Below are 22,950 nucleotides of genomic sequence, written 5' to 3'. Positions count from 1 at the left end.
TTCTCCGTCCTCTCTTCCCGAAACGGTTTGATTCGACTACTTTGTCGGTATGCGATGCAATTGTCCTTCCTTCCACGCATTCCTCTGTTCGATGTCCAACTGTGTCTCAACCAACATCCGATCTTTAGACATACTCTTATCTATTGTATCTTAGTTCATTTTCTTGGACAATCGAGTTCAGCACTGGGGATGTTGCGTCTCTTGATGTGTCATGGAAAGCGTGCGAAATCTTTCTTGCTTTCTCTATTGGCGACGAGCCTCGGCCGCTCTGCGAATTTGTTGTCCGGGAAGCAGGGGGAGTGTCTTGGCTCATTGCTCATAATATTTGGTATGGTATCATCAGCAGAATGACGTTTTGACTCTAGAACTCACCGTTGAATGATGAACCTAAGTTTATTTCCTTAAAACGTAGTGTTTAGAACATATTCTTTTCAGTTTTATTTTTCAGTTTTACAAAGTTCTTAAAGAGTTAATTTCCAAGGGAAATCTCATTTAAAGAACTCCGAGAGAGACTCTCCTCGTGCCCTCTGTAGGAATTTTCTTTTTTTTTTTTTGGATCGGAAACCCTCTCTAGGAGTTAGAAGTTAATTTCCGCCAATTCGATCTGAACCGGTGTGAACCTTTTTTCGATAGATCATTTCAAAGATAGTATGGCAAATCGCATTTTCATTACCAATTATATTACGCTTAATTTAATTTGGACATTCGATCCTTCGCAGGAGACATATAAATTATCTCGAATGCACTAAATTCTTCGCGCGAGACATATAAATTACTCGAATGCACTAGTAATATCAGCTTCCAACTAGCTTGTAAGCAAATCGGGTCAGTTCCGACGAGACGCTGACGTGGCAGAGACAAGGCAGGGCGACGACAACTTTTCGAGGAGGCCTTCGTTGGGAGTCTCGACGCCGGCTTAGCGTCTCCTCGCCCTCCCAAAACTGCTCCGACGCCGGCGCTCGCGGACGGGCTGCGGGGCCCTCGTCTTGCGCTGCTAGCCGTGTCCCCTATGTGGAACCACCCCTCGCCGCGACGGCGGTCGGCGGCGTGTTTGGCGGCGGCGGCGGCGGCGGCGAGGAGGCGCTACTCGAGGGCGTCGCCGCCGCAGGCGACGGCGATAAGGTTGAAGAACCACGTAGCGAGCGTGGGCCATGGGGAGCCGAAGGAGGGGCCGAAGCCACGCCAGCTGCTGTCGCTTCCCCCTTTCCCTTCTCGCCCTCTGCCCGCCTTCTCTTTCAATGAAGCCTCTCCTTCTTCTTCTTCTTCTTCTTCTTCTTCTTCTTCATTGCGAGTGACTGCAATCAGCTGGGTCAAGTATTACTTCCATGGCGTTCACAACTCCGTCGTTCAATCCCATTTCAACAAGGGCCTTGTCTGTTCTCTCCCCCACTTTCGAAGTTACCCATTTTTTCATGTCAGACGAATTTTCTCGTTCTTTTCGTTTCTCTGTTTTCCATGGATAAAGTTTGCTTCTTTTGCCATTTTCAGGTTCAGATGGGATGCGCCAACTTGGATGACTCATGCCTGGGACCGCAAGGAAAAAGAAAATCCTTGAGAAAGGTATTTTCCACAATGTAACTTCTCTATTGTAGCATCCTACTCAGCCAAGTTACATTTTTTTTTTTTTGAATTCTTTTGTTGCTTTGGAGTCTTCTTTGTGAAGTCAAATATCTGGTGTGCTTTGTGTGGAACATTATTTTGTGCATGTTAACTGTGCGTGTGGCATCGACAGTTTTTATGCGAGTTTTGAAGTTTTATCTACTACAATCATACAGCTGACTTGCAGATCAAGCCAAATGAAGTGATGGAAGCAGGGGCCAGATTGTATATACCTGTATCAGTTGCCGAATCAAGGATCTCCAGGCGATTCAACACGATACCTAGTGGGACTCTCTATCCTAATGCCGATGAGATAGAGTACTTGCAGAGGCTCGTCATGTACAAGGCAAGTCTTTCAAGTCCTTCCCCTTTTGCAGTGTCTGATCTCCACAGGGGGCGTCTGTCATATTCAACCAAGCTTTTGATCCCCAATAGACAGCATTTGGACATCTCCTGTTTGCTGCTTCTAGCTGGTCTGGTAGAAAGTTTGTTTAGCTGTTTAGCGGTTTACTGCATATCTAACCGTGAATTAGACTTGGGGATGTTCTAATTTCTTTTGTTGTTGTCTTCTCAAAGATTTTTGCAATTTTCATTTGGTAGCTGCTAATTTTCAGGACTCCGCGGTTATTGTGCTTAATAAGCCCCCAAAATTGCCAGTCAAGGTTAGTACTTTGTCGGTGGTTGTTATTCTTTTCTTTTTCCCTAATAATTTTTGTCATGTTTAGTGCAATATTTTATCTCCATGATTTCTTCGTTTATAGGGGAATTTGCCAGTTCATAACAGCATGGATGCTTTGGCAGCGGCAGCTTTGTCTTATGACTATGATGAGGGTCCTAAATTGGTAACTAAGTTTTCGGTTGTTTTCGATCTTTTAGGCGTGTGCGCTTGTTTATGCCAAGTTTTATCAGTATCTTCTGCATGATACTTCTCAGTTCTTCCCTTTCTGTCATCTATATGTTTTTCACGCCTGGACTCTGAAGTACATTTTGGCCAACAGCTTTTCTTTCCCTCCTTTGATAAGTTGAAAGTGGATACATTCAAAACTCCAAAAGCTGATTGCTAAAAAGAAAATCTTCAACAGCTGATGGGTTACTACACTTTTACACTTTTACATCTCAAAACTAAGGTTAGACACCCCATCAAAGACATATAATTGACTTTTTTTGCTGTCCTGCAAAACCTTAGAGCCCAATATTTCTGTTTTCATGAAATCGTGTTTAATTTTCATTTTTCTGTTTACTTGAAATCGTGTTTGGTACCTAAAATTGAGAATGTTTTGTAGAAATGAAAATTCTGAAAATACATTTGGTTCTTACTAATCCTTCATATAAAAGAAACTAATTACATCATATCTACTCTCTATATAAATCATACTGAGTTGGCAATGAATTATCATATTATACTGAACATATTTATTGAATAGAACTTCCTATTAGTCATGACCTTCACTATGCTAAAATTTTTATGAGCCTCAGTTGAAAAACCTGACCAAAACTAACGATATACAAATTTTGTATTGAAAATATGTTAAATGAATTATTTCTCCTTGTATGAAGTTGGTCTTTCCTTGTATTTAATGTTTTAAGAGAATAAGAGGAAGCTTCCTTGAATCTTCAAAAACGCTGCTCCATTGTAACAGAGGAGAGACCATTAGACATTTGAAGCTTCAGTATCGCTCAATTCACTTTTAATCCTTCCTCTGTGAACCAACTTGTATTCGTGCTCTCACCAATTTATGCTTTCTCCTTGCTTTTGAGTGAGAAAAACGGAGTTGGTGAAAACTCTTCTTCAACTTAGTTTAGTTGAACAACGAAGATGAAGAGTTGTAGGTGGACTGCAATGATCTGAGAAGAAATGAATTGGTGTTTGAGGAAAGATGTCCAAAGTTGATGTTACTTCCCGTGTTTCAAGATGAAGAGAAAACACTGAAAAAGGATTTTGGCAGTTTTCAGTTGTTATCATTTCTAAGGCTAAAATCTTTGAGAATAATTCTAACCAAACAGTTTTTTAGTGAGAATTTTTAAATGAAAACAGAAAATTGAAATTTTTCACATACCAAATGTGGCCTTTAGGTGCACCTGCGGACAGTGGAACTTTTAGCCTAGCATTTTACTGCTATTCCATTGTGTTGAATTCAGGAGGGTATATTCTGTTACTCGAGGAAGTTACCTACTGTTACAGATTAAACAGATCATCCTTCTTGAGAGCCTTGATTATACTGTCAGAAGTGGTGCTTATCGAATGAGATTTTGAATGCAGTGCATGTGGCATTACAGAATGTCCATCTTACTTTCCTCAGGGGCCAATCTTTTCTTGTTCTCATGTAAAAAAATCTTCATCAGGTGCATCGCCTTGACAGAGAGACCAGTGGTCTTCTCTTGATGGGAAGAACAAAGGAAAGTGTGGCTCATCTTCAATGGCTGTTTACCGACATAAACAAAAAAGATTCCTCCTTTAAGGTAAAGGCTTGTGGTGTTACCTTATGCAAGAGAAGTTTGATGTTGGCGGGTAAATGGTGGATCTTCCATGGAACAGATTATACCCATATCATATTTTTTGTTGACATCTGATTTTATGAGGTCTTCTAGGCCTGGAATGATGCATGTAAAGCTACTTATCAAAGATATTGGGCGCTTGTCATAGGCTCTCCTAAGGAAAAAGAAGGTCTTATTTGTGCTCCCCTTTCAAAGGTCTCTCTCTCTCTCTCTCTCTCTCTCTCTCTCTCTCTCTCTATTAGGATATGCAGTTTTTCAGGTGGCGTGTACTGATGCAGATATCTTATCTGTTTTGAACTTAAGGTGCTCCTTGATGATGGGAAAACCGAGAGAGTTATTTTGGCTCATAACTCAGGCTTAGAAGCTTTTCAAGAAGCAGTGACAGAATACAGGGTATTGGGTCCTACAGTAAATGGATGTTCCTGGATAGAATTATGTCCTCATACGAGCCGCAAGCATCAGGTAAAACTAATGTCATTGTTTAGAGGATTCCATTTGATTCCTGGTCTGCGCATATCTGTCAGCCTTTATAGTTCGGCTCGACAGAACTTCCCCTTATTTGGGAAATAAATTTGCCTTTTTTGAAAGATATAATAAAACATTTGTCCGAGACTTTATTGGACCATATCGCCCTTGTCCAAGAACGCCTATATTTCGTTTTTGGGAAAATATATAATTGGTGTCTTCACTGCACTTGTTTATAGACTGTTCTATTTATTGTTCCCAGTTGAAAGGCACAAATACAAGGACAGATTAGCTTACTTCCTAATTAACTGTTGAAGGCGAAAGATTGCACTTCAGAAAAATAGTTACACCATGAACTCAGTAACATCATGCCAAATGTTTCCTCGCAGATTCGCGTTCACTGTGCCGAAGCACTTGGTACTCCGATAGTGGGCGACTACAAGTATGGGTGGTTTGTGCACCAGAGATGGAAGCAAATGCCGAGAGTCGATATCGAGCCTTCCACGGGGAAACCATACAAGATGCGGAGGCCTGAAGGGTTGGACGTTCAGAAGGGAAGTGTCCTGTCAAAGGTTCCCTTGCTGCATCTGCACTGCAGAGAGCTCGTGCTTCCCAACATAGTCAAGTTCCAGGAGTTTCTGGATCAGAAGTCGGAAGCCCCCCATCCCGTGCTCAGCTCCAAGTCCCACATGCTGCGATTCGTGGCGCCAATGCCTTCGCACATGAAAATCAGTTGGAATCTCATGTCCTCTTATCTAGTGTGAGGAGGTGCTAGGATACCGATTGGGGCGTATAGACACACGACGCAAGCTAGGTGCAAGCTTCGCTCGTGCTCCTAGCCCCATCTGTAAAATAAGCCGGCGTTTTGGACTGCCCGGTGCAATGGGATTGTATGAAGGCATTTCGGTTATTCATTCATTTCAGAGTTTTGATCATGTTAGAATAGGCTTGATGAGCAGCACTACATGGCATCTCAAATAACAGGGAAAGGAGATGCGCTATCTCTTGTCAGCAACCCGAAAATTTGGTAATATGCATGTAGGAACCAAAAGATTCTAAGTCTCGACGGATCGCGATCGAGCTCATTGAAGTGAAACAACACATATAACACCAACTTCATTTAGTGCGATAACATAACGATCAGGCTACCGCACGGGTCTCAAATGTAAAAAAGGCGGCGTCGGGATCGAGATTCAAAATCGAGCATGCAATCTTGGAGACTAAAAGCAATCTTATGCTGTCGATTCGGACATGTAAGTGAAAGGCCACGACTTTCTCGCGCCAGCCCAAGAGGGACAAGGAAAGGTCGGTCCTTGCAGCGAGCGGGAGTGCGTCTCATATAAAAAGGAGCTCTCTTTGGCGGGCAATTCATAGAGTCCTCTTGGGATCAAGCTCGGTCCATTTTGGCGCGATTCTTGAAGCAGGAACAGAGAGAGAGAGAGAGAGAGAGGGAGACAGAGAGAGAGAGAGAGAGAGAGAGAGAGTTGAATCGCAAAACCCTAGCGTTCCTCTGTCCTGCCATCGATAAGAGGGAGTGGAGGAAGGAATCAGGCGCATTGCTGCGGTCGCCGCCGTCGTGTCGCCGGAAGAGCGGGAACCATTAGAGGGATGTCTCGGAGGATCGGGGGTCGGCGGGATTTGTTGGAGCGATGGCGGAACATCGAGGAACAGGAAGAGGAAGAAGGAGAGAGGGAGGGAGAGAATGGGGCTTCCGGCTTCGACCAACTTCGCGTTCACCAGTTGAAAGAGCAATGGTGGGTTCTTCACCTTCTCCCAATCCCACATCAACCTCGCACTCCCTATATTACGATTCGTTCTATTTGGTCCTCCGTCTGAACGATTAGCTCAATCGACGATCGCAACCGCCCTCGCGATTAAATGCATGCGCGATCAGTGTTGGACTCCCACTTACGACGTTTGATTCCGTTTCTAGGGGTGAAGAAATTATAAAGAATAATCACTTCAATGTGCAGGAAGATCATTATTTGTTTGTGTTGTTATCCTCCATGAATCACGGCCATCATCCGGCTGATTATGCTGATTTTTTTGGGCTTTCATTGTCGAAAGGATTTTCGGTGTTTGTGCTTAGAATCAAGGTGGGGAAGAAGATAAAGAATCGATTCTTTGTAGCTGATTTAGCGGGTAAAAATGAAGTTGACCGTAAGAACATGTCGCGTCTTCAAACTTCCGTTAGCCTACTGTAGTGATGCTGATCATTGTCAAACTAAGTTCTTATTCTTGTTTCGCTTGTTTTTGAGTGCGTCAAACTCAGTGAGATGTCGAACTTAATGAGATGTTTTGCCTGGTAAGACGTTGACATTTGCCCATTAAGGCTTGGAAGAACTGCAGTATATCATTACTGTACAGGGGGTAACTTCTCGGGAAAAATCTCTAACTTTTTGATGATGCCAGGTTTGTGGATGCATTTAACTTTTTGATCTGTTTGCCAAAAGAAACTCACATTTGGTGCGATTCGTGGGATCTAATGGGGCCTTTGCTGGAGACGTTCTACAATTACTTTAAGGATGAGCGCCAAGATTCTCCTCTCAGACTTCTATGGAAAAGAATCTCTGAGGAGATGAAGACATGCATCCGTTGCATTTCTCAGCATCATCAAGCCCTCGAGATGTATAGAACGGAGTATGAGCCAAGTTCAATTGGTCCACTTCTTGATGTGTTGCAGAGTCTGGATGAAGAACGAGTGACTCAACACTTGAGAGAGATTAATGAAAGAATGGCAAAGAAAGACTGCTTCCCTGCACATGATAATGCAGAAGTTGTTAGCGTCATGTATGAGGTATGTAATGGCATGCTGCATGGGGATGACTAATCTTCCAATCAGAATTTACAGCTTTGGGTGCTTTGTTGTTATTCGGTAATATTGTGGCAGTTATGTTTGGTTTAGATAAGTTAAACAATTGATTGCTGGTGGTGGACAAGCACCATTTGGTAGTCTTCCTAAAATTGGGTTTGATCAAGTCAATATCCTTTGTGCATTCATCTTCCTTAAACTTCCAAGTGAACATATCTTCATGTCATGTCTTTCCTGTTAATGACATTTCAGGTTCTAATGTATCCTGTTCTGCTCGATGATAAGTCATTGTTCTCTGAATTTGAAGCTTTCATTGAAGCTATTGACAATGTCCATGAATTGGCGTTGGATAGAAACCAACAGTTTCCGGTACATTTTACTCCACTTGTCTTCTCCTTCCTGGCAATTTATCGGTGTTATGATGGCTTTTTATACATTTTAAAATGACTGCTCTGTTAGGGCGTGTACGCGTTGTTCTTTTTCAAGCGAAGAGTGCGTTTTGTCGCTCATCGATTAGCTGAATCCATGGGTAAACTGAGGTATATTTGCTGTCTTCCAATCTGCCTTTTCGTATCATTATTTAACTTAAGTCGAGGCTTAGTGCTTTGCAATTTTCTTTTGGTGATATGATTAGCATGTATCTGTTAATTTGTTCTTTCCGAATGAAGGTTGAGGTCCTTTGTTCACTCTGATTTTCAGAAAGAAGGTTGAATGTTCTGAATTGTTGGCTTTTGCTTTGTCATCTTGTTTGTTTCAATGTTCCGATGATCGGCTTTCTACTTCTTTTGTGAAGTCGACCTCTCAAGGCTGCTGATTGTTGCTTAGAGTATGATTCTTGTTGCTGTTAAATTCTTGTGGAACTTAGTAATGCCTCGAAGAGTTTTGCTAAAAATTGCTTTACTTGTGAAGGCTTGCCTGTTATACAACGGTTGACATGATCGTTTGTTTTTCTTCATTTTATTTGACGTTCACTATTGTGGCAATTCGCATGATCGTTTAAACTTAGGTTCATCGTTCCTTTCTTTTTATTACTTGGAGCCTTCGCTACAGTTAAAAAGTATACAAGCTCTATACGGGTTATTAAGATGAGTTTTGTCAACACTGCAAAGCAGTGAACTATCTTCTGAAAATATACTCAACCTATCAGTTACATATTGATTTACTACTGATAAGAATACTTGACTCTGAAAGTGTTCCATCTATAAATGGTTCTTTGTTTGTGAATAGGAGAGCTGCGGACTTGGAACCTTTGCAGCAGTTGCTTAAGAAATTCATTGGGTTCTTGGAAACTGAAGTGGTGCCATCGACCAGTGAAAATTTAAGGCCAAGATCGGAGCTTGACCGTTCTGCTGCATGGATTGGGATTAAATCATTGTAGGTTGGGGTGCTGAAGTTTTATATAGTTAGGCATTTTAAGTCTCTTTGTTTGCTCTCTGATTTTTTATTTCTAATTTTGAAGGATGGGTTGTCTAGAGCCTCCAGCATTGGAAGAAGGGATATTGGAGTCCTATCCTATTTTTCTTGATGTTGTTCTTAACCAAGTCTCCAGTGATTCTCCTGTATTCTCTCATGCGGTCACTTGCTTGAAGCTTCTCTTTGAAATGCTTGGTTTGTTGCTTTCTTTTGATTTGTCCTTTTAAGGTACAAAAGCAACATTGTTGCCGTTATAGGAGTCTCATAGTTCTCCACCTTTGCACATTTGGTGTTGCTTTAAGGTTGTAGGCTTTGGTTGAGGTCTGCTTTATCTCCAAGCATCATGCGAAGCACACTTGTTGGGCAGTGTTTCCATTCTCGTAATGAGAAAATTCATAAGGATATCTTTGAACTTTTCCAGCCGCTTTTACAGGCATGCATATATCTCTTGTTCTTTCTTTCATTACTTTTTTTTACTTTCAAGTGCTGATGTCTGTGATGGGTAAACTATGACTTCTCCAGTCTCTTGAAGCTTGGCAAGATGGTGAGCTTGAAAAGCAAAGAAGGAATTTTCTTTATTTTCTTCTCCATCAAGTGCCAGTTAGCAGCAACTTCAGTGTTCTCACTAGACAGAAAGCTCGCCAGGTACATATTCTTCTATAAGTTCAGGCGCACTTGTTTGGTTTTATCTATTGCTGTTTAATGGGCCGATCTTTCTTGTTACTTATACAATCTCGTGTTTTTCAGATAGCTTTTCTCATCATACACAGAGGTTACAAGATGAATCCACCTTCTCCCCCTTTTGAATGTTCACATATGTGGTAAGTACGACTATCTACCTATATCTGTGCTCTTTTCCCTTTTCTTATTGATTTTCTTATGCATTTTGCTCTATGCACACTAAGAGAAAATGATGAGGACTGCATCTTGAGAGATAATTGGCTGTCGAGTTTAGGCATTCTTACCAGAGATTGAGCTTTTATTTCACAAATGATCGTTTAGTAGATTCAAATATTTCATCATGGAGGTGTATTGGCTTTACTCATCCCTCGTTTTTTGCCCAATGAACTCTATTTACTGTGAATGGACCTTTAGTGTTCAATCTCATAGTTTGGAATTTTTGACATGTACAAGGAAGAAGGATAATATTGCTCATTTCTGAAACTACTGAACTGGACAGGGGTCCCTCTCTTTTGTCGTCTTTAAAGGATTCTTCTCTTCATCCTTCTCTGCGGCAACCTGCCCTTGATCTCATTCAAACTATCATGGTCTCTGATGCTGCTGCCTTAATATCATCAGCCTTAAGTTTTAACACACGTCCAAGTATTCGTAGCAGTGCAATCACGTTGAATGATGCTGAAGATGATGACGGGCTGGCATTTATTCCATGTGGTGTAGAGGAGGAGGAATTTGGTGCATGGGGTGCTTTCAGTTCACAAAATATGGTTGTTTCTCGGGAATATAGAGGATGGATGTGCATCCCCATGTTATGGACTGATGTTTTGGTTGAAATTGATCCCACCGTTCTTCCATTGTCATTTTCCAAAGCTGTCTTTTGGGCCAGATCTCGCTTGTTGTTTGTAGAACCTGATATTAGTGGAAAAACATATCTTCCAATTCAATCTTGGATTTTATCAGTTGCCGCAGAAATGTCATCTGCATTTGGATGGAAGGTTCCTACTGGCTCTGATGATGGTGGAGATGGAAAGGTGTCAAAGAACTCAGTGGAAGCTTCATCTATGTGTTTCCCTCTGATCAAAACATTTAACAGGTTAGAATTGTATCACATTGTTTACAGTATTTCCTCTGTCCTGTGGGGTATATCTACATGATAAAACTAGTAATATGAGCATATGAGGTGCTTCTTAAGGTGGATGAGCACTGCTTGAAAGCTCCTGAAAAGAGGAAGTCTGTTATGAGGGAATATGGGAGAATGCAATTGCAACTCCGGCTTGCATTCTCATTCCTTTCTTTGGAAGCAAACATTTGTGCAGTGATAAGCATATAGAAGGGGTTTGAGCTATTACTTTTCTCTTCCATAGGTTGTTCTGATGGTTTGTTCTTTTGGTGTTAATAACTCTTCAAGTCTAACACCAGAACGAGTCTTGATATTCCTGTGATACTTAAGATTCTTGCCCTACTGTAGGTTTCAATTATGACTGACCTCAATTTCATCATATCATATATGAGATGAAGTGGCTTGTGATTCCAGAAAATATTGAGATGAAGGTTGTTGCAGGTTGACTGGACATTTTCTAGTTCAAATGGCACAAGGACAACTGCTGAAGCAGTGGACGTGGGAACCAAGGATGAGTGGAAGCTTGATTCTTTTGCTTGCTGATCCCAATGATGTATGTTGTGTCATTTTTTTAAGTAAAAAATTCCCCTCGCTTGATTGACCTTTTATCTTGATTTAAAATGGGTTTCTCATGTTACAGAATGTGAGACACTCTGCGAAAAGTATCTTGGAACAAGTTTCAAGTACACAAGGTCTCACAGGTGGATTGAAATTTCTTTGCTCATTCAACCTCTCTTTGTCTGCAGTCCTTTCAGGGCTAAATCATGCACTTCTGGTGAGTCTCGAGGGATTTATTTCTTATTCAGGCTTCCTCCTCCTATGTTATCTTGCATCTTATTTTTTTCGATGGAAAGGGGTTTCTAGATGGGAAGGGATTTCTTGTGTGTGCCAGATCATTAGCTGAGTCCATATTTAGTTCATATAACTTTTTATGCCACCATTGCTTTTTGCTTTTGTTTGTATAATCTTGCCGAAAATTAGCTTTCTTAGAAACTTGACCTGGGTCTGTTATCCTCCTCTCCATTTGGTGTCAACTTTCCCTATATCATCAGGATTTTTCGAATATATGGTCTGCGACATTATATGAAGCTGTTACCTAAGGCGGTGTAGCATAAAAGTAATGGGGTGATGCTTGATGAAAAATATAATCTTCGCAAGATTATACTAGAATTGGTCCCTGTTTGGTGGATTTGTGTTTAGTTGTTTCTTCTGTTTGCAGATACTCCAAGTCCAGATAGATTCTGTGGGACTGAACTTCCACACTTTGCAACATTTCTTTTTCGTTCTCCGAAAATTGTTGAATGAAGGAAATCCTCCTACTTTAGATATGCGAGGAGAAATGTCCAGTGAATTGACTGCTGGCAAGCTATCTTCTCATGGGGGATTTTTGCGGCAGCCTGTTTTTGATCCTTCGACTGTTGATGCAAGTGCTCATTCTTCAAATGCTGGTTATGTCTTGCTTGAGAAATTTAACATTTTACTATCTGAAGCTGCTTGGCCTTCCATAGAGAAGTGCTTGATGGTGGGGAAAACATTTATAGACCATAGTATCTGTCAGGTATTGATCTATATTCTATTTTTGTCGATCATCGGTGAAGACTTTTTCTTATTATAACTGCGATCATTCCTTCTCACCCTGCTGTAGGATTGGCTACATGTTTATATTAATATTGGTAATTGGCATTCCTCATGTTTCTTATTTCTTTTTGCCAACTAAATTATACAAATTTTGAAATCACTCCATTATCGGGACATAACACATCTTGAGAATCAATATTTTCTTCAGGTACAGCTTTATTTGCAGAGTGAAAAATTTCCTCTTCTAATTCTTTGCCTTTGCAGATGACTTGTGTCCGTATACTTGAGCTCCTCCCAGTGGTTTTTGAAAAGAATTGTCAATCAGTTGTTGCCACTGGGAATTCTGGAATGTCGATGGAAAAGGTAATGGACTATCGATGGCTTCAGCATTTGATGGAATGGGGAAAATCGTCACTGAATGTCATTGTCGTTTATTGGAAAAAAGCAGTAATATCTTTGCTGAAATTGCTCAAAGGAGCATTTAGTGACGCATCTTCATCCCTAATCAGGTCTATCGAAAATCTTATCACATCTGGTGAGCTCTGTTGATAAGAGTTATATTGTCGCAACAATCTGCTTGCGCATATTTTCTTTTAGGTTGGACTAATACATATATTTCCTTCTCAGATTCCATCGCATTGGATGAACTAATGAAGCAAGTATCATGCCTCTCTGTTTCTTTATCCACGGAAGCTTCCACTGTTGATGGAAAGACAAATTTCAGTTCACATTTTTCATTTTCTCCGGATTTATCTGCAGAAAAAGAGTACCCCACTTTAGCCGTCCGACCATCTTCTGGTGGAGTTTTGGGTAAGCAAATCTTGGAGACAGCAGTTGTGTCAAGTAAGAAAGATCCAAATTATGTTGTTATTTCAGATGATGAAACAGAAAAGCACATTTCACCCAGTTTTCTATCCAAAAGTAAGTCAGAGGATGAAGCCAAGGTGTCCTTGACTAAATCAAATAACTGCATGGTTGGTCAGAAAGCTGCTTTAGAAATAAATTCTGCACAAATTTACCATGCAAAGAAGACTTCTGGAACTCGTTCCTCTAAAGGTTCACCAGTTGTATGTCATTTAAGAGAGACTATTGAGAGTCCTAATCTGTCTTTTCGGAGGCAAGAAGTAGATAGCTTGATTATTGTGGATTCTAAGAGTCGGAAGATAACCTCGGACTGCAGTTTAAAAGACACCTCTTCTTTCCAAGATGAAGTTCCTGTGCAAACCATATCCGCTAAAGCTGTTGTGAATGAAAGGAAAAATCAAAGTTCAAGTAATGAAATTTCCGAAGCTGGTGATAAGATATTGAAAGAGATGGTAAGTGATACAAAAGATGATGCTCAGAAATCAGTCAGTAGATCTGTAAAGTTGCATCATTCTTCTCTCACGAATCCCAGCACTACTGCTCCTAAACGTCAACTAATTCAACTGAAGTCGCCTATTCAGAATAGATGCGGGTATTTGCACAGGCGGCAGGCTGGAAACAAAAGGTTTCAGCCACCGAGGCTTGACGAATGGTACAGACCTATCCTAGAAATAGATTACTTTGCCACAGTGGGTTCGTCACCTACGAGTATTGAAGATGATAAAAATCTTAGCCAATTAAAGGAAGTTCCTCTGTGCTTTGAGTTTGATGAACAATATGTTAATATTTTTCGACCACTGGTTCTTGAGGAGTTTAAAGCACAATTACGCAGTTCCTATCTTGAGATGTCATCTTTGGAAGATGTGTACTGTGGAAGGCTATCTGTGTTGTCTGTTGATAGAGTAGACGACTTTCATCTTGTCCGCTTTGTCCATGATGACACTTGTTCTGCATCTGGAAAAAGTTTCTCGGAGAATGACCTTGTTTTGTTGACTAAAGAACCTGTGCAAAGTCCTTCCCACGAAATTCATATGGTTGGAAAGGTTAGTAATTTTGGATTATCTTGCCGAGATATTTTTGGTGAGAGACAAGTGCTTGGTGAAATTCATATTAATGCTAATCACTCTATAGTCAGTCGTGCATGCCATGGATGATTTGTATAAATCTAATAAACTGTCCAGACTTTGATTATCTGGAGTCTTAGCACAATCTAAGTAATTGTATAAGCTTTCAGACATTGTACTGCCATATCTGTTACTTTTTTATATGATTGTATATGCTTCGGTTTATCTGATTTGCAGGTAGAGAGGCGTGAGAGAGACCACCAAAGGAAGTCAAGCACCCTGGTTATTAGATTCTATCTCCAAAATGCTTCTTCCCGTTTAAATCAAGCTAGAAGGCTCCTCATTGACCGCAGTAAATGGCATGGAAGTCGAATTATGAGCATCACACCTCAACTTCGTGAATTTCAAGCATTATCTTCAATGAAGAATATCCCAATCCTTCAGATTATTCTGGACCCTACCAATAATTCTCAGGGTATGAGTGAACCTAAACCATCACATTTGGGTAAGCTGCCCAGATCTCTGCGGCAAAACTTGGAGGCAACTTTTAATGACGGTCAACTTCAAGCTATCAGTGCATCCATCGGTTCATTGAATTCATGTAAAGATTGCCAGTTGTCTCTCATTCAGGGTCCTCCAGGTATATAATTTACCCGTTCTGTTTAAGCTGTTGAGAATGATGCCAAATCTGAAGTTGATTTCTTCCATGCAGGTACAGGGAAGACTCGAACTATAGTTGCCATTGTTAGTGCATTGCTTGCCTCTCTGCGAAGAACAGATGAGACAAAGAGTTCTCAGCTTGAGAGCTTGAAGGAGAGCAGTACTTCATTTGCCAAGTTCAGGCCAAAAATCAGGGAGTCTGTTGCAATTGCTAGGGCATGGCAAGATGCAGCCTTAGCTAGGCAATTAAATAAAGATGTGGAGAATTCTACAAACCCCATGGAGCGTTCCGTTAGAGGAAGGGTACTTATTTGTGCTCAATCTAATGCCGCAGTGGATGAGTTGGTATCAAGAATATCCAGTGAAGGTCTGTACGGCTGTGATGGGAAGATGTACAAACCTTTTCTAGTAAGGGTCGGAAATGCTAAGACCGTACACTCAAATTCCTTACCGTACTTCATCGACACACTTGTTGATCGACGGTTGGCTGAAGAAAAGAATTCGACTGATGCCAGAAATAATGTCTCCACTGTGCAGCTGCGTGCAAATTTAGAAAAATTAGTTGATTGTATTAGGTACTATGAGGCAAAGCGTGCTAACATAAGAGATGAAAATACAGATCTTGCATGTTCTCTGAAGGATGAGAGTAAGAAGGTGGTTGATCGTAAGGAAATGTCTGATGGAGAACTTGAGATGAAGCTGAAAGAACTTTACGAGCAAAAAAGGCAAATATACAAAGAACTTAGCCTCGTTCAGGCACAAGAGAAGAAAGCTAATGAAGAAATAAGAGCACTTAAGCATAAATTGCGAAAATCCATGCTAAGGGAAGCTGAAATTATCGTAACTACATTAAGTGGTTCCGGTGGAGACCTCTATGAAGTTTGCTCTGAGTCTATGTCAAATCCTAAATTTGGAAGTCCATCTGAGAATGCTCTTTTCGATGCTGTTGTTATTGATGAAGCGGCTCAAGTAAACACTACTTTCAGCCTATTTCCTCTATTAGCATTAGCATTTTGATCAGTAAGAAGCTTCTTAACTTCAATGGCATTTTTTTTTCTCACTGCAGGCACTTGAACCGGCTACTCTAATTCCTCTTCAACTTTTGAAGTCAATGGGGACCAACTGTATCATGGTGAGAAGAATGAAACTGATTATTTCTTGAATTAAATGTTGGTCTCAAGTTATTGCTGAAGCTTGTATTTCCTTATTGAAGGTTGGTGATCCAAAGCAGCTCCCGGCTACTGTAATCTCTAACATTGCTAGCAAATTCATGTATGAATGCAGCATGTTTGAACGTCTGCAGAGGGCGGGTTATCCTGTCACAATGCTTACCAAACAGGTGGATTAAACTGTGTTTTCTTGAACTTCAGAACTAGATTTTTCTTGTGCTTCATTTAGGATGAAATCAACCCCTATTGTGATATTTTCCGGATAAATGAATAAAGATGCAATTTTGTATGATATTCATATTCTAGGTTTGCTGGCCCTTTTGGCTTTTGATTCGAAATGTTGAGCAGGAAATGTGAGTTGTTTTTAAAGTTGCATATATTAGCAAATTCTATCCAAAAGCTTTAGCTATAAGGTAGAGGACATAAATTTTATATTAGGAAACCCGCAAGGGCAATTATAGATAATAGATTTACTTGCTGATGTATATTACAAAAATCTTCCGTTAGAGAATAAGATTTATCTGTGGCCGTGGGATTTTTCTTGTTTGGAATGAGGTCATTGTATCTGTGGTTCTCTCGCTTTTCTGAATTCGTTGAAGTGCTAAGTATCTAGCTTTATGATCCCTCATTTATTACCATGTCTGTTGCATTCCTTTTTCTTGTACATTGGATAGAAGAGTATAGCTTCATAGTTCCTTGAATCACATAATCCCATGTTTTTGTCCACTACTTTTTGTGGGACATCATTATGTATTAAGTTCTTTGTTCTTTTGTTTTTCCCATAGTAGAAGCGTATTTTGGAATAGGGGCATGACTGGATAACATAACACATTCATAACTAGTGATTTCATGCATCTTGTGTCACCCCGAAGGTAGATACAAATGTGGTGCTATGTCCATAGGGCAAAGTTCAATAGTATCTGCTGCTATGGTATTTTAGGAGCAATAGACTAACATGGTTGTGCTAAGCACCTTTGTGCTTCTCAACTTCCTTTGATGTCTTCTTTTCTTCATTATTTGGTTGGCTGCTGATTCTTAGCTTGTCCCATCAGTCTATATACTCTGCTATCACTCCCAGATTGCGTCTTTTGCCATTGTGGAAGAGAATAACCCTGCTTTACCAGAACCATGTCGTGAAGAAGCTTGTATCTTTTGCAGTATAGGATGCACCCCGAGATATGCCAGTTTCCTTCTACTTATTTTTATGATGGGAAGCTGTTGAATGGGGATATAACAGATGGAAGATCTGCGTCCTTTCATCAGACTAAAGGTCTTGGTCCATATATATTTTATGACATTGTTGATGGCATGGAGATGCATGGTGAAAATTCTGGTGCGTTGTCTCTTTGTAATGAGCGGGAGGCGGATGCTGCCATTGAACTCTTAAGGTTTTTCGAGAGGAGGTGCGTCCTCTCAATTAAAATTCGTTTGTCAGGAATTCCCTTGTATGACATTATTAATCATTTTCGCAGAAACTTGTCTGCATAATGCTAAGCACTAACCCCTTTTTTTCATGTTTTTTTTTTCACTCTTCAAAGGTACCCATCGGAATTTGTCGGTGGGAGAATTGGTCTAATCACTCCATACAAGCGTCAACTTTCCTTGTTGCGTTCACGGTTCTACAGCGCATTTGGATCTCCTGCTGCTGCCGAAATGGAATTCAATACTGTGGACGGTTTTCAGGGCCGGGAGGTTGATATACTGATACTTTCCACTGTCAGGGCAGCTAAAGCAGGCTCTGCAATGCGTGGCATATCATCAAGCACTATTGGATTTGTTGCTGATGTGCGGCGCATGAATGTTGCTTTAACAAGAGCTAAACTCTCTCTTTGGATATTGGGCAATTCAAGGACATTAAAGACAAATCGCAGCTGGGCTGCTCTTCTGGAGGATGCTAAGGCCAGGAGCTTATTTGTATCTGTTAAAACTCCCTACAGATCTATGTTTGAATCAGCTTTGGGAAGTGAATCTGCACGCTGTTCAGTTGAGCTGGACCATAACAAAAAGATAGAAATTAACAGTCATGGTGCTCAGGGAACTGAGAACAATACAAAGGGGTCCACTAGAAAGAAAGCAGAATATGTAGGTCATGCAGTTCCCAGTAGTAAAAAGGAAACTGGAGAGAGGTGTGATGCTTCAATTCGAGAAGATGCTCCAAGTAAGAAGGGAGGTTTGAAGAGAAAAGCTTATCCATTACAAAGGGCTAATGCTCATTCCATAGTTGCAAATGAAGACATCAGGTTAACTCATGATGCAACTTTTGCTTCTGAAGAACATGCCATGGATGGCAGAAGGAGGGCCAGAGAGCGTAATAAAGAGAAATACAATAATACTCCAAGGAACAATGTGCACAATAAGTCCAACAAGAGTGGCCGTGCTGGAAAGGATACGGATGCGGGTGATACTGATAAGCATTTGGATCCCTGTGCTTCTAAAAAACGAACCAAATCATCTGAGCTAGATAGAAGTCAGAGAAATCTCAATGATTCTCTGCCCCCGGCTGTGGATGGACTTGAAGATAAGGTTGGCAATGACTGCAGCAAAGGTGCTGCTCTTGATGGAATGCGGAATGACTTAATTGTTAAAAGGAAACAACAGCGTGAGGCTGTTGATGCTCTTCTGTCATCTTCTCTTATACCTTCAAAGAAGTCTGAAGCCTCTGGAAAAGCTTTCCCTGCCAAAAGGCCCAGTTCTGGGAATTTAAGTGCAGGTCCTGGCATTAAACCATCTAAGAGGAGAGGTAATTTTCCATTTGACGCTTTTTTGGAGCAGAGAATACAGTTACAGAGCTCATATATCCACCTTCATTAGAGGCATATTGATTTGCAAGTTAGTATGTAGAACCGTCATAAGTTTAGGTGATTATATTATGGGATTGTTTCCATGCTTGATTCTGACCTTCTTAGCTGCTTAGATGGAACATCTCGGTTTTCTTCCCTTGCAGGTATGTCGTAGTCATTCAGAGTGGATCACCTTCATACTCTGGTTTGGATTTTGTGAAATTATCCATAATGATTGACTGAGTGGAGCACATTCGAACCGGTTCATCCTCGTGCTTGCTTGTGTTTTGTGTCAAATTGGAAGTGAAGTGCAAGAATGAATTTCAGGTATATTCTCATTAGCATATGAGAGCTGTATTTTTGTGCTGAATCATCACCAATGGATAATACATAGGGATTTCTTTGTAAAGAAGAAAACATCTGTTTTGACATCAAAGCTCATCTTCACTTATCTATTTGCTCAGAAATTTGCGTTCAAACTCATTACAGCCATGCAAGAACAATCGAGCTGGTGATCACACATGTTATGCAGTGTCTTATTTGAGGTTGTTTTGATTCAAACATTAGTTATTTGGGTAGCTTCGAGTTTACCTTTGTTCTTCTTGGCCCTTATCGTGCGATTTCATGCTGGACTAGACTTTGTATTACCATTCTAGTAGTTGCACTCTGTACCTGTATTTGCTAGGATGTTGCTGGAATCTTTTGAACCTAACAGTAGTTGGAAGTTGAAAATCTGCTAATCCCATATTAAGTGTTATGCAATATTTCACTTGACTGTTTTAGTGTCACTAGTCGAGTTTAATTAGTGAATAGTCAAATTGGTTATGACTACTGTTGGAGAGTGGCTGTTTGAATTTATTGAATCCTTTAGCTGGTTTTAATACAGTTTATTTGGTTTCGCCGAACGTATCAGGCATCTGCCGTGATGTTATTTCACTCTGTCCACTCGTGCCAGTGCCATCAAAGACTCATTGTGAGTTGGCTTCACACCGATGATGCTTCAGCCACCAAGGCAGTGGTTGGAGCTTGGACTCTATTATTAAGGGGATGATGTATTCTCCATTGATGAGCTGGGGATGAGGGCAATGGAGATCCAACAAGTGATTTGGAAGACCTACACAGAGGGGTCTCCATGGACTCTGCTTTCTCTCATAACACACGGCATGAACGGCGAGGTTTGTAATGCCATCTCATGAATTTCCTTTTCCCCATCTTTTGGCTTACTAAAAAGTTGCAGGCACGGGTAATTATCTCCTGGCCTTGTCAATACGCTACCCCTTACATTAAGTATAGTAGTGCTTGTCTTCTAAAGTGTCGGGTTAACTGTATTATTAGTTGGGAAAGAAATTCCCTTTTGGTGTACATAGTGCAGATAAAAGCGGCGGTGCTCCTCATAATAAAATGCGGGCAGCAAAATTCATCCAAAGGCCTCCCTTGTATAGTATTTTGGTCTCTTTTTTCACATGGCAACCTTCTGCACAATCTTTCTCAGCATGTACTGAATGGGTTTCCGCAAATATGCCTTCAGATATGCTAGATTAGCCAAACTCGAGCAACCATTTTATTGTCAAATGGTCTTCTTGGGCAGATTTTGCGTGCAAAATGACCTTTTCTCTGTTTTCTTTTGCAAATAAGGTACCTACTATGAAAGAGTTGACTCTCTTTGTCTCACGGGACTCGATTGTTTTCCTATTTTTAATATATTCTCTAATTTTTCCACTTCGTCGTCTTCCAGCTTGCTCATTTTTTTCCCTCATTTGGTTATATTTTTCATGTCCATCAATCTATTTAGCAGCAACTTTACATCATTGTTTTGTAACCACTTTTAGGGTGAAAAGATAGACTGTTTTTGCGCCTATGGATGCCTTCCCTTAATAGATATGAACTGAACTTGAGGAAAGGCCTTTTTACTAAAGCCGTACTTTTCTTTAGTGGTTTTGACAGCTTTAGACAAGGGGTGCAGAGTACTTTTCGTCTATATTGAAATCGTTTATAGAATTCACATTCCACCTGGATACTGCGATGTTATAGTTTGGGGAGCTACCTTGAATTGGAAAAATGTTTTCTGAAATCTGACGTGAACCTTTTCAACGCATGAGAATGTCATTACATGATTTTTATCTCCATACTTTGAGGCTATGTTTAGTAGCTAGGACAAGGACCGGGATATGATAGGGTTAGGTGTGATAAGAAATTCTCTGATTGTAGATATGGACAAATTTTAATCTCATTAAGTGTTTATTCCATCTAAGATAGAATTGAAGAAAATTACAAATAATTCAATTAAAATTTCTGAAAAGGCCAAGAACACCCTAGATCTAACTGTGGTTGGCAAACGTAATGACCGCCTGTCTCCTCGAAAAGAATAAAAAGAGATAAGGGTTCGTTTGGCGACTGTAGGTGGTTGCTAGTCGAACCACCATTGCGGTGATGGTGGCATCAAGTTGTGACCGGAATCTCACGGTTCCTTTGCTTCTTTTCCATTAGTCTTTTTTCATCTAATCCGGGTACTCTCTCAGCCTTTAGTCCTGCATTTTTCTATCAAACTTTTTGTCTGGACATATTTCGGTATCTTCCATCCGATGGAAGTTGCCAAACATGATCACTATAAAAATTATCCTAACTGGGCTGGCAAACGCAGCCTAAGTGTTTGCGACACGAGAATAGTAATTGGTACACTTCGACCCATTTATAAAATCGATCTACAGACTAATTGGTTGGGTATTGAATGTCTATTTGCAGTTTGTCATATTATTTAGCACGTCAATTTTGTGAATGCATCATCATTTTGCGGAGGGCGAAAATCAATACATCATCCCAAGAGCAGAACAAACTAATTGATGAAGCTGATCAATATGTATGTTCAATTCAGCGTCCGATATGGACATAACCCTTGAAATTCTTGTGTTTTTAGGCACATAGAGGGCAACAAGGACGAAAGAAAGAAACTACCAAGCTAAGTCCTTACTCGTATGTTTTTTGGGCTTGGATGTCATTTGGTTGAATCCCACACACCTGGCCAGGATTTCCTCAAAATCTTCTTCCTCACAACAAGGAATCTGAAGCCCGCCCTCCTGCTCGAACCCGACCTCCTCGGCCACCCGTTCCATCAAAGTCCTGAACTCCGGCGCCGACAAGTAGCTTGCCGGGATCACGAACCTCCTGAGCTTTGGCCCTACGTACACCGCCAGGTACCCCTTCGGCACTCTTCCCGGTGGCCTCCTGTCGTCCCAGAACTCCATGGTGAGCAACGACTCTCTTGAAGTGTCTCCTTGCAATTTTCTGGATGCATGAGGAGGCTGGTGGCGGCGATGCTGTGGAGGTGACCGTAGCCATTGCTTGAACATGTTCTTGGGCCACACGCCAACTCGATGGTTCTTCATTCTGTCAAAAATTGCCACAATCCAGAACAGTCACGCAAATCTCGTCCTAAGAAAGAAAATGTCCATGCCACACCGCGAAATGTATTCTCGAAGTATCACGCAACCCGAAGAGGACTACCGCCACAGGGAAAACAACCGTGCCATCTATACGAAAACATGGGCACTCTGTCTTCGGTAAATATGAAAGGGTCATCAGAATGGGGAGAGGTTAGAGAGGAGCCGGTGTTTCGGTCCAATCCTAAGGGAAGAACGAGAAGTAGTGTAGAAAATTGTTCGATTAACCATCGACTCCGGCGTTTCTGCTTTGTCCGTGAAGAAAAGAACGGTTAGCGGACAACCAAATCCAGCCCGTAAATGGCCAAAAAAAGTGTTGGAAACTACGTCCCTGAAAATTCTCACTCTTCATACTGTCCTGAAAACGAACAGCAGCGACAAGTATAATAACAACGTGTGGCAACCTACGTTTGGCGCGCCATTGTTGGCGGCACGCAAGCTATTTTGACGCATGGTGCCCTCTTTTAGGCTGCTTTGTTGGACACACTCCAACGTTCTTTGAGCTCGTTTTTCTGTTGTTTGTCTTTGGCTTGCTATTTTCGGCTGGGGTTTTGAGCTGTTTTCTCTTCATTTTACGTAGCGACAATACAGACGACATGTCGATGCGGGTTCATCGAAAGGTGCATCGAAAGGTGCATGAATTCTCTTTCGCGTTCATATTTCCTCAACCGGCATATTCTGGCCTAGGATGATCCGGGTGTTTTCGATTTTCGGCTGGTGGACTGCGTTGTTGGTACTTTATTGTCTCTCCCAACATTCAGACAGTATGAAGCATGACACAGCAACTGTTTCTTTTAATATGAATTTCTACATAC

General features: G+C 41.0%; 2 protein-coding genes across 9 annotated transcripts; both read left to right on the top strand.

Moving 5' to 3' along the window:
* Positions 1-829: 829 nt before the first annotated feature.
* On the top strand, positions 830-5,490 carry LOC115681613 (RNA pseudouridine synthase 3, mitochondrial). 2 transcript variants are annotated; one of them, XM_030605609.2, is made up of 9 exons: positions 830-1,372; positions 1,489-1,560; positions 1,787-1,945; positions 2,214-2,261; positions 2,361-2,441; positions 3,943-4,059; positions 4,189-4,290; positions 4,399-4,557; positions 4,950-5,490. In XM_030605609.2, the coding sequence occupies exons 1-9, from the start codon at positions 1,010-1,012 to the stop codon at positions 5,322-5,324; spliced, it is 1,476 nt and encodes a 491-aa protein (XP_030461469.1). In that variant the 5' UTR covers positions 830-1,009; the 3' UTR covers positions 5,325-5,490. The 2 variants fall into 2 exon arrangements, with proteins under 2 accessions (XP_030461469.1, XP_030461470.1); XM_030605610.2 differs by having other exon boundaries at positions 1,228-1,372; positions 1,776-1,945.
* Positions 5,491-5,622: 132 nt separating this feature from the next.
* LOC115681659 (uncharacterized) lies at positions 5,623-22,621 on the top strand. Of its 7 annotated transcripts, XM_056311138.1 has the most exons (25): positions 5,623-6,314; positions 6,973-7,357; positions 7,625-7,741; positions 7,832-7,911; positions 8,600-8,746; positions 8,832-8,980; positions 9,088-9,218; positions 9,308-9,430; positions 9,533-9,606; positions 9,966-10,556; positions 11,025-11,136; positions 11,224-11,358; positions 11,803-12,141; positions 12,426-12,696; positions 12,789-14,068; positions 14,327-14,729; positions 14,802-15,718; positions 15,816-15,881; positions 15,963-16,088; positions 17,077-17,321; positions 17,457-18,658; positions 18,863-19,025; positions 19,612-19,873; positions 21,613-21,672; positions 21,754-22,621. In XM_056311138.1, exons 1-22 carry the CDS (start codon positions 6,169-6,171, stop codon positions 18,871-18,873), a joined length of 7,050 nt encoding a protein of 2,349 aa, XP_056167113.1. In that variant the 5' UTR covers positions 5,623-6,168; the 3' UTR covers positions 18,874-19,025; positions 19,612-19,873; positions 21,613-21,672; positions 21,754-22,621. The 7 variants fall into 7 exon arrangements, with proteins under 7 accessions (XP_056167113.1, XP_056167112.1, XP_056167114.1 ...); XM_056311137.1 differs by having other exon boundaries at positions 21,613-22,621; XM_056311139.1 differs by lacking the exons at positions 21,613-21,672; positions 21,754-22,621 and having other exon boundaries at positions 19,654-20,124.
* The last annotated feature ends 329 nt before the right edge of the window (positions 22,622-22,950 follow it).

The sequence above is a fragment of the Syzygium oleosum genome, unplaced genomic scaffold (genome assembly GCF_021117445.2).
Source record: "Syzygium oleosum isolate NSW1041296 unplaced genomic scaffold, Sole_v2.1 Sole_v2.05, whole genome shotgun sequence".
NCBI classification, from domain to species: domain Eukaryota; kingdom Viridiplantae; phylum Streptophyta; class Magnoliopsida; order Myrtales; family Myrtaceae; genus Syzygium; species Syzygium oleosum.
Note: the sequence above shows the minus strand (reverse complement) of the source record. Positions and strands in the feature narration are given on the sequence as shown.

What these genes read in the sequence shown, in the direction of transcription:
- LOC115681613 (XM_030605609.2), top strand. Translation starts at nt 1,010, where the DNA reads ATGTGGAACCACCCCTCGCCGCGACGGCGGTCGGCGGCGTGTTTGGCG. An exon ending in TTTGTGCTCCCCTTTCAAAG is followed by an intron (nt 4,291 to 4,398) that starts GTCTCTCTCTCT and finishes TTTGAACTTAAG; the next exon opens with GTGCTCCTTGATGATGGGAA. An exon ending in ATACGAGCCGCAAGCATCAG is followed by an intron (nt 4,558 to 4,949) that starts GTAAAACTAATG and finishes GTTTCCTCGCAG; the next exon opens with ATTCGCGTTCACTGTGCCGA.
- LOC115681659 (XM_056311138.1), top strand. Translation starts at nt 6,169, where the DNA reads ATGTCTCGGAGGATCGGGGGTCGGCGGGATTTGTTGGAGCGATGGCGG. An exon ending in ATAGAAACCAACAGTTTCCG is followed by an intron (nt 7,742 to 7,831) that starts GTACATTTTACT and finishes CTGCTCTGTTAG; the next exon opens with GGCGTGTACGCGTTGTTCTT. An exon ending in TAGACCATAGTATCTGTCAG is followed by an intron (nt 12,142 to 12,425) that starts GTATTGATCTAT and finishes TTGCCTTTGCAG; the next exon opens with ATGACTTGTGTCCGTATACT.